Source organism: Leptonotus elevatus, chromosome 1 (assembly GCF_054856555.1).
Source record: "Leptonotus elevatus isolate MCC_2025b chromosome 1, RoL_Lele_1.0, whole genome shotgun sequence".
NCBI classification, from domain to species: Eukaryota; Metazoa; Chordata; class Actinopteri; order Syngnathiformes; family Syngnathidae; genus Leptonotus; species Leptonotus elevatus.
The window spans coordinates 52,966,944-52,981,838 of NC_141239.1; the positions used below are offsets into that span (position 1 = coordinate 52,966,944).

Sequence of the window (14,895 nt, forward strand, 5' to 3'; positions counted from 1 at the left end):
CGTGTTAACACAGACACCAATAACATATGGGTCATTCCAGAATTGGAGGACAAATGAAAAATAATCCTTCTCTGTTCTGATTTTCTGTTACATGTTCATCAAAAAATAGCTTGGTAATAAATTACCAGCTTTCAGATCAATGGTACAATTTTTTTTTTTTTTAAATCACCCCGTCACTCTAAATTGCAGCAACAGGTTGTAGGGAACAGGTTGCAAATTTGGACGATTCTGATCATAACATCACGAGGCAGAGTGAGACATTCAATAAAGGATAACTATTTTATAAAAATATGAAAAATAGAAGAGAGTACATACCTTTGCTCGACCTGTTCTTTGGAAAACTTTGATAATGTCAAGTCCAGCGTATCATCTGATTCACAGCTTTCTTGGTAACAGGGTTGTGTGCATGTTGTAGGACACACGTTCCATGAATAACGATATAAATATTATGTTCATTCAAACAAATGTTCACAGTTACAAGGGACAGCAACGAAAACAAATAGTAAAACAACAAAAAAAGGCATTTTAGGGTGTCCAGACTTATTTGGTATTTTAAAAACAATTTTCAAGCATTCATTTTTCTTAGTTTTTTTTTTAAGCTTTGGTGTCAGGACAAGTAAATTTACTCAGAAACTGCACATTTTAGTAATTTGTATGTGGATTCTTTTAAAATTTGATGAGTGGGACGTAAAATGTCCTCCAATTCTGGAATGATCCATTACCCATACAATTGTTGTCATCCATCCTTTCATCCATCATCCAAACCGCTCATCCTTATTAATTCCAGTCACTATGCGAAGCAATAAGTAAATCTCATCAGAACAAAAAACATAATTTTAAAACTAAAATGAGTATTAAATTGGAAATTTCAATAGAAAATAATCAGAAAGTCTCCTTTCAGTAAAGTAATGTGCATATGTAAAGTAGTAATATGAATGTCGTACAATACAGCAGAAAATGCAAAATAATAGAAATTATTTTTGTGCATCATGTTTATAATAGATGCCTATTGTTAATATGCATCATAAGGAACAAATATGTCAGAGTTAGGAGTTATTTGTTGTTGACAAAATTCCTTAAATTAGCACTGGAAGCAGTGAAAAATATGAGGCATGGCGGTTAGTGTCACGGCAAAAAAAATTTGCCCAAGCCAACCAATTTACTTCAAATTTGGCAGAAACATAGAAAAACAAAAGTATGGCCATTCAGGATTGAGAGACACATGGATTGTATACATGTTGAATCAACACTTCATCACATCCCCAGAATCCACCCCGCTTACACACACATTCACTACATGTCAACAATCTTACCAAACAATTTAAGCATCTAACAATACTTAATGCAGCTCTGCTTACATTTGTATTTATGTATGCATTGTATTCTGGTAATCAAGCTTCCAATAAATTTGGTGTGGGGGCAGCCTTCTCAACTTTTTTTTTTTTCCAGAATAATTTCCCCACTTTAAAGTTAAAGATCATCAACCAAATGTAATTACTGTATCAGGCAAAGATAACCAAAATAAACACTCCCAAATAGTCTGTTTTTAAAATTTTATTATTTTAAAGCATTTAGAACTTGACTTGTTGGTGTGTTTACAACCGTTGTCCTGCTGTAGAACCCAAGTGTGCTTCAGCTTGAGGTCACAAACTGATGGCGGAACATTCTCCCTAAGGATTTTCTGGCAATCAGCCGAATTCATGGCTCCGTCAATCACAGCAAGTCATCCAGGCCCTGAAGTTGAAAACCAGACCATCACACTACCACCAAAATATTATCCCAAAGGTCTTGGGAAACATATTTATTTTTATAGTTTGTCTGGGTTAACAAATTTGTAATGCATTTCTAATATGCATATGGTTTATGGTGGACCGATATGATCATACAACACATATCCGCCTTTATTTTTGAAAAGTGCCGTAGCCGTCTAGAGCGCCGCTTTTAAGCGTCAGACAGCGTTTGGAGCGCGTTTTTCCCCCCGCCTATCACCAGCCGTCGCTTTTCAAAATAAATGCCGGGTTTGGAGCATAGATATCTGTAAGAACACTAGATGGCTCGTGCAGCTTGTGAGCTATTGAGAAGTAACTTCGTCACAGGGTGGCCATCCTGGGACAGGGCTTCTCGAGCATTCATAACATTACAGTCCATAGAACACAGACTTTCAAATAGCTGTAGATTGTTCAACTCTCCCAAATTCTCAAACAAATTTCATTTTTCTTGGTAGGTATGACGCCAACAACTATGCTACCAGCCAATGAAATGGAGAGGTTACCAACTAATAGAGAGCATGCCAAGCCCTTCACTGCCACGGCCAATCTAGCAGATTGTCAGTGGACTGGAACAAGAAGGACAGTCCTGTTACTTGAGTCTCCTCTAATCTCATGATCCACAAGTGAGTGACAGCAAACTAATTACACTTTACTAGTTACATGCGGTATATCTGGTCGTGACACGTTTTATAAAATTTTCTAGAACATTTCTTGGGTGGTGGCCAATTTACTTGGGTGGCCCGCCCAAGTATTATTATGGTGTGGGAAACACTGCATGGAGACCAACCACCATGAAAAACAAGAAGCTATGTCAGTTTGATTTAAGCGATCCCCCGTGTCCACAAATCCACACGCGTGTTTTTTTGTGTGTATGTGTCTGTGCATCATACTGAACATGCTTTTTTTGCAGCCATTGCATCAAGCATCAGAGTGAAACAACCATACTTGGCCTCATCTTCATGGGCCTGTTTATTCAGGATGTCCAGAATCATTTAGATGAGACCAGATTTGGCGTCAAGAGAGCTCAGCCACCTTGGTAAAATTATTAGCCATTTAATCATTCATCAAATGAACTACTAACCCAAGCACCCCTACTGTGGACACTGGACATACTAAACACATCTATAAGCAGTTAAATAAGTAAGTAAGTCGAGCCATAAATGATACTATAACTTAAGTTGTTAATGTAGTTCAAATTAGAGAGAAACGATACATTTACAATGAACTGGTGAATCTTCAGTCTCTCTCAGGTATATGCCTTTGGACCATGCAGATGGAGCGTGAGGGCAAATTCACGCTGGTCCTTGGTGTACTCTACACCCTGCTTCGGCAGGAGCTGAATTGGGAGATCTGAAATTTAATTTGAAGAAGTGTTCTTTTTTTTATGTCTCTTTTGAATAGAAATGAGGGAATCAAACAAATAATATTCAATGAATTGCTGATTTTACCCGAGTAGCATTCAAGCTTGTCTGTCAGTTCTTCATTGATCAGACGTTTGTCTTCTAGCTGCTCTAGAAGAGCATGCATGTTTTTCTTGGCCCTCCTTTCCCTCATAAAGGCATTGCATTTCTGGCGCTGCAGTTTCCGCACTGTTTTCATGGCTGCATCAAGTTTGGCCTTCAGAGCCTTGGGGCAAGAAGGTAACGCGTATAAGTGGTCAGTGGCTATCCTCTTCCGGCTCTGTTGCCTCTCTGCAGTGGCTGCATGTTGCTATGGAACAATTATAGGAATATAATAATAGAGTTAATAACAATAACTTGTTAACAATTCATGTTCACTAGGGGTGTAAATCTCTCCAATCAAGACGATTCGATATGCATCTCGATAACATGTGGTGCGATTCGATACAAGGACGGTTCGATTTTAAAATGGAACGATCCGGTTCGGTTCAGTAGGATTATGATTCGATTCGGTGCAACGATTGTTTGATTACTTGACAACTAGTCAACTGCCAAATTCATTTATTATTATTATTATTTATTATTATTTTGATACTCCATTAATCGTGTGAATATCTTGTTTAATTTAAAATTATCTAAATCTCATAATTTGCACATTTGCAAACATCTGCTTTTATTCATTTTTGCATATGTAATGCTCCGACATGTTACAGACCAAATTAGTAAGTAGCAGTCTTTTAAAATGCTATTTTAACATGCATCTGCCTAATAAAATGCAACACTTGTAAGTATTGAAGGGCGAGTACCGATACCATGTATCTGTGCCAATGCCAGCCTTATTTTAAGGTTCTTTAATGTTTCTGCAATGTTGTTTTTTGAACATTTATTTGAGTATGATTTTTACTTAATATTTTTCAATACGGGCTGCACGGTGGGTGACTGGTTAGCACGTCCGCCTCCCAGTGCAGAGGACGTGAGCTCGAGTCCGGGCTTCGGCCTTCCTGGGTGGAGTTTGCATGTTCTCCCCGTGCTTGCGTGGGTTTTCTCCGGGTACTTCAGTCTCCTCCCACATTCCAAAGACATGCATGTCAGGTTAATTGAACTCTCCAAGATGTCCATAGGTGTGATTGTGAGTGTGAATGGTTGTTTGTCTCTGTGTGCCCTGTGATTGGCTGGCAACCAGTTCAGGGTGTACCCCGCCTACTGCCCGAAGCCAGCTGGGATAGGCTCCAGCGACCCTTGTGAGGACTAGCGATTAAGAAAATGGATGGATGGATGGATTTTTCAATACATTCGAATGTAATTATCAAACATAACACTTTTATTTCCTACATTCAAGCACAGTGTTAATGTTTGTTGCAGTGGCCTACAGTAATAAATACTAGTTTATTTTAGGAATAAATCCTCCACCTTGTCAAGAAGGCAAAGTATGGGTGGAGGACCCAGTCGCAGGGAAGCAGGGCAAGGAGGCAAAGGTGATGTATAAAAAAGGACTTTAATTACTACAAAACAAAAGCGAACTCCAAATGGCAAGTGAAAACAAAATGTGGGGGGGACAACAAGGCAAAAACTGGTAGCATGACGGGAGGAAAATGACAATGAACCGACACAGACAAAGGGGAGACAGGAGACTAAATACACACGCTAATGACACAACAAGACAAGTGGCTGAGGGCACTGATTGGTTGACACGAGGAAGGGCAGGATTACACTTAACAAGACCAAGGGAGACACACAAGGAAAAACAGAACCCAAACATGAAACACCTCATTTTTAAGAACATTCAGCTCCACTATGTTATTGTATTATGATGCTGGTCCAAATGGTGGTACAGTGACATTTTTATTTATTTCTTTTTGTGTCTGTATACAGGCAGTTACCCCTATATTTTCCTAATGCAATGTTATTATAATACATATAATAACAATAAAGTTTTGTCATTATTACTGCATTACAATTGCAGTCGCAACTATAATATCATTAATATGACAATTATGTTACGTATATCAGTGCTGAGTTTATATGGGGAACTACGTGTACTCAACGACACAAGAAAATAAAATTAAACGGGTATATGTTGATGTTCTATCTTTGTACTCGTCATCTCTCTGCAATCCTGGCTGACTTACCGCTTGTGAAAGCGTCTGATTTTCCTTCTTTTACACACTTTAGTGTCAAAGCCAGGGGACGCTGCCAAGCCATTAAAATCTGACATGGGTTGGCATCCTGGACGTCCTGTCATCTTTCGTTTCCCCCCGCGACTTTCGAGCGAGCCCAGGGGGTAATTCAAAGTTTTTTTTATGCGACGCGGGGGCAATACAGTTAAGTTTTGGAGCAGAAACCGACACAATATTCCCGTTTTCATCCCTCCTCAGGTCGCGACAGAATGGCTTGTTTGCTAATACTCGCTAGCAGTAGCATGCCGCGCCGGCAGATATAAGCAAGGTGTCTTTGGCTTGGGGCGATGTTGTGAATGAACTATAACCAATCACGTGAGTCACTGGCCGCATCGAGGATTGTGGGATTACTGTATGAAAATTGCGTTTTTTTCCTCCTCCTCGTCATTGGCGACGTGGCGAACGGGGAGCGCACACCCTGTAAAATTGTACCAGCAACATAAAATCGATTTATAACATTTGACCGGGCCATGGGCCAGTTCAAGCTATTTGTAGACCGATTCATGAGTCCATGTGCCGGCGCACTCGCATCGTTCAAATCAAAACCGGATTTCCGGTTCAAATCGTTTTTTGTTACACCCCTAATGTTCACCTATAAATGCTAAGCCCAAATACAATTTAACATTCTCTAAATCTACAATAGAGAATATGTGTCTCTTGATTGTACAGGTTCACTACCCCTGGGTGTAGTTTGCACATGTTTTATTCTTCGGTGTATGAGTGACATACAGCAAGTGAATAACTAGTGGTTCTCAGTCCTTTACACAGAAAGCACCTAAAAAAATATTGGGCTCTTCTAGTAACACCATCCTTTCTGGGCACCACTTAGATAAACAGTTAGAAGCAATATGGCACTTTTGTTCGTGACATTCCACATGCCAGCAAATACTCACATAATCAGGGGGAGGCTCATTCTGAAGGCCCATGGGCAGGATTTCTTCTGCTCTTCTAGTAGCAGTTGCTTTTCTTGTAGCTACCGGCTGAAGTTAAGCAGTTAATTATTCAGATGTTCTGTGGTACACAAGACATTATGTATTCCTAAACTTGCAGAAAGTATGACATTAAATTACATATCTAAATATTTATGCATCCATCTTCAACAGCTTGATTTCTTGTGGCCAATGAAGCACATACCTTTTGAAGATGAGCGGGGAAGTTGAAGATTTGAGGCACAGCACCAGCTTTAAGCCGGACAGTCTGCCCTGTCCTGTCAAAATCTTCTCCTACAAAGTGTTCACTGCACAGAAGTGACCTATCATTAGCGATGAAACCCTCCCTTCTTAGGGTAAGTTCCCACTGCCTTCTGCGCTCTCTGCTTTTAGGAAACCTTAAAAATGAGACAAAAAAGTATTCAGATACATTATTGTCAACATGTTCCACCTTTCTTTTCTTTAAGGGTAAGGACAAAAAAATACAGTAGGCCTATATATTTATATTTAGCTTACATAAACAATTAGAATTTGACAATAATGGTGAAAAAATTATGAGGCGGTAGACATGGTCGAAAGCAATCTTGCAATATCTCAAAGCCACACTGTTCATGTGTAACATAACTTGTAACTTATAGAAGGAGCAATCCGATTTTAGTCATAATACTGTCGTAATATCACATCTTACTTGTGAAAGGTGATCCCACGGCTTCTCGTTTGGAGGCTACGTTCATTGGCGCAGCCATAGGCGGCACAAAAATCAGGCATATTCACATGAAGTGGTATTTCTGTAAATACAAAGCCAGCATAAAGAATCTAAATGTAAAAAGAAATGTTTTTAACAAACGAAACGCAAATGATGTGCAACGTAAGTTATGTTGAAACGAAAGAGTAACTCAGCCTCATCCGCCACTGTAAAATTGCAACGTCTACTTTGTAATTAGTCTGTCAGGGGTGTCCAAACTATGGCCCAGGGGTCATTTGGGGCCCACCATCTATTTTTCAGTGGCCCGCCACATATACTAAAAATGGCATTTGGTGCTGTCTACGAGGCAAGTAAAAAACAAACAACAACAACAAAAACGTGCAGGTGGGCAGTTAGAAGAGAGGGGGCTAAAAAAAATAGTTGCCACTACTAATAATAAAATAGTTTATGTTAATAATATAATAATTTTAAAGTGGTCCTTGCATCCTTCCATTTTTATCTCATTTGTTCCCAAAAACGTATAAATGCATTCTATTTTAAATGTTTTAAGTGTCCCAAAGACGTATTTATACAATTGTTTTATGCCAGAGCATACAGAAGGCTTTGATGCAGCCACTGAACTTCAGAGAACGGGTGAAGCAATGGTAGTAATTACAAAAACGGCCAGCAGGTGGCAGCAGAGTAGGGTTGTCAAAAGTATCGACACTTTGAAAAGGATCGATACTATCATGTCGTTTCCGGATACAATATCACTTTGTCACGGTATCGATAGTATCGATACATGGTAGCGTTCACTTGTGTAGTTTACTGCCCCAAAATACAGTTCTGATTACTTGTATAGTTAACCACTTCGTATTTTTTCTGATTGGTGTTTCCTATGTGTGTTTTTATCTCAGACAACCAAAAATGTTGTAATTGTGGCAATTTTTGTATGATGTATTCTTTAATTTGTGTTATTTATAATTTATTAGCCTGCGTCTTATTTAAAAAAAATGGGATTATTAATAATTGTATTTAATTGATTATTTGTTTGCGGTTATGTTAATAACAAATATTTTTCTCTGCATTTTTAAAGAAATTTAATTTTTTAAAGTATTTTTCTTTTTTTAATTTCTGCAGTATCAAAAATAGTATCGAGTATGGATATCAAGTTAGAAATTTTAGTATCGTATCAACCCTACAGCAGAGTATAAGAGATCAACCAGGGCCATGTTGCAAAAAAGTTGATTTCCCCACAGTTCTAAGCAGATTTGTGAATAATGATGAAATTTAGCTATATTCTAATGCTAAATGCTGCAAAACGGAAACAGACAGAAATATACTTTTTTTCCTGATGAAAGAAGAGACTCTAATCTTTCTTTTGGTAGGTTCCATGTTTTTATATCAATAGAACACAATATCCTGTGGATCTTGCAAAATCTGTCAAAATCCAATAAAGGGGCTTCAGTGAAAATGGCTGGGAGTGAATGAGTTAAGTATGCGGCCCTAAACAAAACAAAAACAAGTTTGGACACCCCTGGTCTTACCTTAAACATAACAAGCAAATAAACACAACCACATCCACAAAAATGTCACTTCGACAAAAGATTAGGTGGTCAAAAAACGTTATTGGTCTCAGGAAAACCTAATTATAATCGAAAATATTGATTATGTGAGCAAAACCTTGAGTAGCCAGGCACAAATGAAAGATAAACAAATATGCTGAGCTTTTCAAAAAGAAAATCTGTTCTTTCAACATCCGGGCTGAAACTTATTAGACACTTAATAACGTTTGTAATAAACCAATCAGTTTTAATAAATTCGTCAGAATTCAGCGAGGTACGAGTATTTAAGTGAGTAAATCATCTTATTTACCTCAGACTACAGCACAGCGAAGCAGAGCAGTCCCCTGTCCTAAGATGGCCGACCAGCGGTTACGTTGCCGTTTCTACCTTGAGCCATCAGTGCGCGATGATTATTACGCCAGTAAGCGTAAAAAGCCCACATAGGAACAAGGGGCCACCACCATAAGATATCTCTAGTAAAAGCGGCGTTCCGAACGCCGTCTGGCGCTTCTCGAAATAAACGCCTGCATGCAAGAGGCGGAAGAAGCGGCGCTCCAAACGCCATCCGGCGCTTTTCAAAATAAACGCGAATATGTGTTCTATAATCATAACGGGCCACGGCCCACCATATTTGTAATTTGTTTAAGTAAAAGTCCACCTTATGTTTTATGAAATACATGCTTTAATGTTCCTATATCTTTACTTTACTTAACCTTGATTCGACTTGGTAAAACGTATTTACAGTGAAATGAATGGGAATCCTGCATTGGATTTGCCTACCAAATTATATGAAAAAAGTTCAAGTGATTCAAATATGCAGCGTCATTATTTCTGGCATTTTTTTATTTTTATTTTTTTGAGTGAAGATAACTCCATCTTAAAAAGCATTGCTGACACAAAGTAATGTAAGCGTTCACTAATTTAATATTGCAATAGGGTATAATATAGCCTTGCCCCTTCCGTAATAATTGCTTTTCACACCCTTTCTCTTGGTTAGGTTATCACCACATGATATAATAGGCCTACTCCAGACATTATTATTCCATTAGTGGTAATGATTATTGCTGCAGAACTGCAGGATAAACCATAAAATGGATGTTTGTTAATCTGTTAGTTGTTAGTAAAATAATAATTTTTTTGTTATGACCTTCCTTTTTTTTTTTTTTTTTAACTACACAAGCATTGTGGCCTTTTAATCTTTTACGCCCAACAAAAACAATGTGTTAAGAAACACACAAAAAACAGCCTAATATTAAAACTAAAATAAAATAATAAAAAATCGTGTATCAGCTTTTCTTCATTTTTTTCACACAGTGTTATGTTTTTGTTCAGTTTTTTTTTTTTGTTTGCTGTTTGTTGTGAAATTTTGTGCTCACATTCTGCATCTCGTGGGGCTATGCCCCTCATCTTATGCCCCTGCCTGTAACAGCTGTGATGTGAATGATATAGGTACATGAGCGGACCAGGTTAATTTCTGTCATCATTTCCACATTGTTCCTTCTTTTCCTTAATATATTTATTATTATCTTGCAGAAACGGTCCATAGTTAGAATGTATGAACTAATGCATGTTTAATCCTAAAAGAGCTGCACCACTTACATGGGCATGGGGAACACTAGAATCCCAGCGGTTAATTAATTGGGTTCCTGATGCCCATTGATATGGAGGCACTATTTTTGTTCTTTTGTGCTACCCCCCCCCCCCCCAGTCACCCCCAACCCCCCGTTTGTTTGTTTCCTTTTTTTGTCTGTATCTTTTATACTACAAATTTAATTCCATTTACTGCAGGGCAGGGGTGGCCAAGTTCGGTCCTCGAGAGCGACTATCCAGCCTGTTTTCCATGTCGCCCTCCTTCAGCGCAGCTGAATCGAATGATCAGCTCATCAGCAAGCTTTGCGTGATAACGATCCTGATCATGAATCAGCTGTGTTAGTGGAGAAAAACATGGAAAACAGGCTGGATAGTGACTCTCCAGGACTGAACTTGGCCACCCCTGATTTACTGTGTTGGCCACATCCATCCATCCATTTTTCGAGGCAATATTGTATTTTACATATTTGGCCACCAGAGGGAACCCAACTGCTTCAGAGTTATCATCAAAAACATTCATATTGCAGAACAAAACTATTGGACATAATACTGTACCTTCTTTCACACTTCATTAAAGTTACATAGAATATGCTGCATCATCAACAATTTGTAAATAATAATAGTAATAATAATACTATTGATTAATGCACAGCAAAATTCATTAATTTGGTCGGAGGTGGTTACACAACATAGCATATGCACAATTAGTTCAGATAGGCATTTAAAAATGATTGAAGAGGTGCGTCTTGAGCAGTGTTTTCAAGTTGTCAAGAATCTATATCCCTCAAAACATTTAAAATTGACATATTAACAGTTTAAAACTTCAACGTTAATCTCAACTACCATCCTGAACCCCTTTAATAGAATTTCAAACTCATGTTTACTCTCTAAAATAAACATACATAATTTGATTCCACTTGTTAATCATCAGAGCGGGCGGCATGGTGTTTGACTGGCTAGCACGTCCGCCTCCTGGTGCAGAGGTTGTGAGATCGAATCTGGGCTGTGACCTTCCTGGGTGGAGCTTGAATGTTCTCCCCGTGCCTGTGTGGTTTTCCGCACACATTCTGAAAAACATGCATGGTAGGTTAATTGAAGACTCTAAATCAGGGGTGCTCAAGTTTGGTCCTCGAGAGCCCCTGTCCAGCCTGTTTTCCATGTTTCCCTCCTGCAGCACAGCTGAATCTAATCAGCAAGCTTTGCAGAAGCCTGATAACGATCCTGATTATGAATCAGGTGTGTTAGTGGAGAGAAACATGGAAAACAGGCTGGATAGGGGCTCTCGAGGACCGAACTTGAGCACCCCTGCTCTAAATTGTTCCTAGGTGGGATTGTTAGTGTGTGTGATTGTTTGTTAGTGTGTGCCCAGCGATTGGCTGGGATAGGTCCTAGCACGCCCGTGACCCTTGTGAGGATCAGCAGTTGGGAGGATGGATGGATGGTGTCATTAAAGCAAAAACATACATGGGACGCTTGTTCGCTTCTTCGGAAACCACCGTACAAAGATCTTGGAGCAGTCGAGGTGGATCACTACCACATACTTCATTGACACCAAAAAGTAACCTATACTTTACTGTTCGCTAGAGGTCAGGCACCATCTTGTGGCATCATAGGGCATTTCAGAAAGAGTACAAATAGCTGAGGACAGTTTCCAAAGTAAAAAAAAAATGTGAATCTGCTGCATCAAGATTATTTCATATGCACATTATTTTTTTCATCAACATTTACCACTGTAAAAATGCTCAGGCACACGTAATCTCACCTGTGTGCATATTTGTGCACTTTCTGTAACACTCCGCTTGCAGAATGCTTGTGAATTTTCTTCTTCTTTTTTTTTGCGTAGGTCACTAACCCCCATGAATAGTGGGGGTTCATTGTGCTAGGTAGTTCTCATAGAGAAAACACATCATAATATTCTGAGGTTCATTCAAAACTGTCCATTCCTCCTCCCCTCCCCTCCCCTCCCCTCTCATCCTATTCTTTTTGTGTATCTCTCCCTCTGCTGGCCAATAATACCTCTGTTCAAGGCCTGGCATCCAGGCCTTTGATTGCGCCGGACATCCAAAGCTGCCATGCGTCAGCCCTGACGTCAATCCATCCAAACACACTGATCACTGTGTGGAGGAGAAGCTTACAGTGGGTGGGTTAGGTGGGTCTGTTAGCTTAGCTTGGTAGCACAATGAGTGGCTTGGAAAACATGAATGGAAAGATGGCTGGGGAGCAGACAGGCATAAGAATGTGTGAGAGAAAGGTTGATTTAGTGGACATGTCTAACTCATAAGTTGTTTGGAAAAGATACTGTTGATTTTCTTTTTTCACGGAAATTAATCAACTATGAAATGCTTATTATCTTTGATTTAGGATTGTAGTGTGTGAATCGAAATGTAAACACTGAAGGGCATGTCTCATGAAGTGAAAGGTTTGTACAAAAAGTGTGCATGTTAGGTTAATTGAAATTTAAATATATATATACTTTTGGATTAACAAACATGAAACTGTTGTTTAGTCCTAAAGATATTACTTACTACTTAGTACTTCTGCAAGACTGACCTGCTCACACCAAATTATTAAATACATTTTAATGAATGTTTTACTCCAAAGTGTGCCAACAGTGAAATTGGCAAACGATACCTTCAGTAATGGGAAGTTGTTGACCTGGTGAGATTAAAATACAGTGCAGTCTAGACAGTGTTCATTTTTGTACATTAACATAAAAACATGCAGCTGTAACGGTTTTTGTGATGATTTTTTTGCTTAATTTTCATATTAAAGCGGGTACTCACCATGAACCATTTTCTAACATCAATCGTAATAAAAACATCACACATGATATCTGTGTTATGAAATATTATGCATGAAGGTGCAGTTAAAAAAATGTATTTCTGATTTGGGTTTTTTCTTGCCTTTGGTTGCTTGTTAGTCAATAAAGAAGCAGGCAGAAGTAGCTCACTCACAGCAATAAATATCTTTGAGAGGTGGCTGTCATGCATGTCAGGGATGCTCAAGTTTTTGCCAGTATCCACAGTGTACCGGGAATTAACATTCAAGTGGTTATTTTTTACAAACTCACTTTATATTGTGATGTCAGATAAATTGTGGGGGGAAAAGAGACTTCAATGACATTCAAATTTGAACTGTGTTGATGAAAATTGCTGAATGAACCATCTCTTTGGTCTGTAGACCTAATGGTATTCATAGCTGAATGTGTCACATGCGCACACGCACGCACGCACGCACGCACACACACACACACACACACACACACACACACACACACACACACACAAACAATTTCAGTCCTCAGCAACGGCACAGTTACTTAGAGACTGATTGCAAAGAGGGTGTGTTTCCATGGCAACCCTAGTGGCTGAGTCATCTTCACCGCAGTGCTTGCTCTTCCTGTGAGCGCACATGTGCTCGTGTTTCCATTTTCATTCATCCATCTTTATACAGTTTGAGTCATGAGTCATGATTCAAATTCAAATTTATATATAAATATATATATGAAATGCAGAGTTGAAAGGAGCTTTATCAGACGCTAAGGCATGACTCCTTCTTGTGAGTGGCTTCAAGCGAGACCTTAAATCATTCAGAACCTCCGAAATTGCATTGCTCAGTAGATAATATGTTGCGATATTTTTTTGAATTGTTTTTATTTTTTTTAGGTTTTAAAAATATTTGCCAGAGCAGGAAAGGGTTCGTTTTGATTTTGTTATCTTGACGCTGCTTTACGTGCTGGTTTCCATTTTCCTTTGAGATGTAAAATCACCCATTGCAATTAGTCTAATGTTTGATAAATCACATTGTGTACATTGTGTACTTTCTGTGCACTGTGGGAAAATATAGGAAAATAAACAAAAACTGTACTTAAATTATGATAAAATTAAAATATATTGCACAAAAAAGTATATATTTTAAACTGCAAATAAATGCTTGAAAATTTTGAAAGAGAGAGAGAGAGAGATTAGATTCAAGTGTATTGTGTTTCAAAGTTCAATACAACTGAACTACAAACTTGAACACTAACAGTATGAAGATTTGATTCAGTGATTATTTCACACACCACTAGAGGGAGCCTGCATAACAAAAGCTGTACTAAAGCCACACTTTTGCACACATCATCCTCCCAGAATGCATACAATGAACTGCACTGACATTTTTACATGTTGGGCAGACACAGTTGCGGGTGCAACAACTTAGTAGATCAGCTTGCAGATCTGTCTGCGCCAGTTTTTGCACACAAACACCTTCACTAAATCAAGCCCTATGATTTATGTCCCTGAAGGAGTAATAATCACATTTAATTGAATGAGACTGTGCAAATAACAGTTGCCTTACGAAATGTATTAAACCACACACACACACACACAATTACGTTAGGTTAAATTATGCAATAAATGTAGCAATTAATGAAAATATGCACTAAAATATGCATAAATGTCTGTTTTTATTTACTTGTGCACAGCAAGTTCATATGTAAATAAACACAATAGAATGTATTTGTTCATGTTCAGTTTCCATCTACATCAGCATATACTGTACTGCATTTATTACTCATGTGCACTTGCCGCATGGTGCTGCTGCTTGTTACATGTATGGTAATATTATTGCTTGTTGGAGTTTATAAAAGTTCATATTGCAATCGCTCTTTGATTAAACACCTCAAATACCATTTGAGGTTCTTATGCATTCCCTTGCACCACTGCCAATTTACCAAGGTTGTACATTATAATACAAACCCAATTCCCCAAAAGTTGGGACACTATACAAATTGTGAATA

At 38.5% G+C, this 14,895-nt stretch overlaps 1 protein-coding gene across 2 annotated transcripts; it reads right to left on the reverse strand.

Annotated features, from left to right (window-relative positions):
* Window positions 1-1,539: 1,539 nt before the first annotated feature.
* Window positions 1,540-9,082, reverse strand: LOC147184612 (THAP domain-containing protein 6-like). 2 transcript variants are annotated; one of them, XM_086069598.1, is made up of 7 exons: window positions 8,836-9,082; window positions 6,964-7,063; window positions 6,481-6,673; window positions 6,240-6,326; window positions 3,218-3,479; window positions 2,989-3,119; window positions 1,540-1,734 (listed from the first exon to the last, which is right to left on the reverse strand). In XM_086069598.1, exons 2-6 carry the CDS (start codon window positions 7,041-7,043, stop codon window positions 3,016-3,018), a joined length of 726 nt encoding a protein of 241 aa, XP_085925724.1. In that variant the 5' UTR covers window positions 7,044-7,063; window positions 8,836-9,082; the 3' UTR covers window positions 1,540-1,734; window positions 2,989-3,015. The 2 variants fall into 2 exon arrangements, with proteins under 2 accessions (XP_085925724.1, XP_085925716.1); XM_086069590.1 differs by lacking the exon at window positions 1,540-1,734 and having other exon boundaries at window positions 2,707-3,119.
* Between the last annotated feature and the right edge of the window lie 5,813 nt (window positions 9,083-14,895).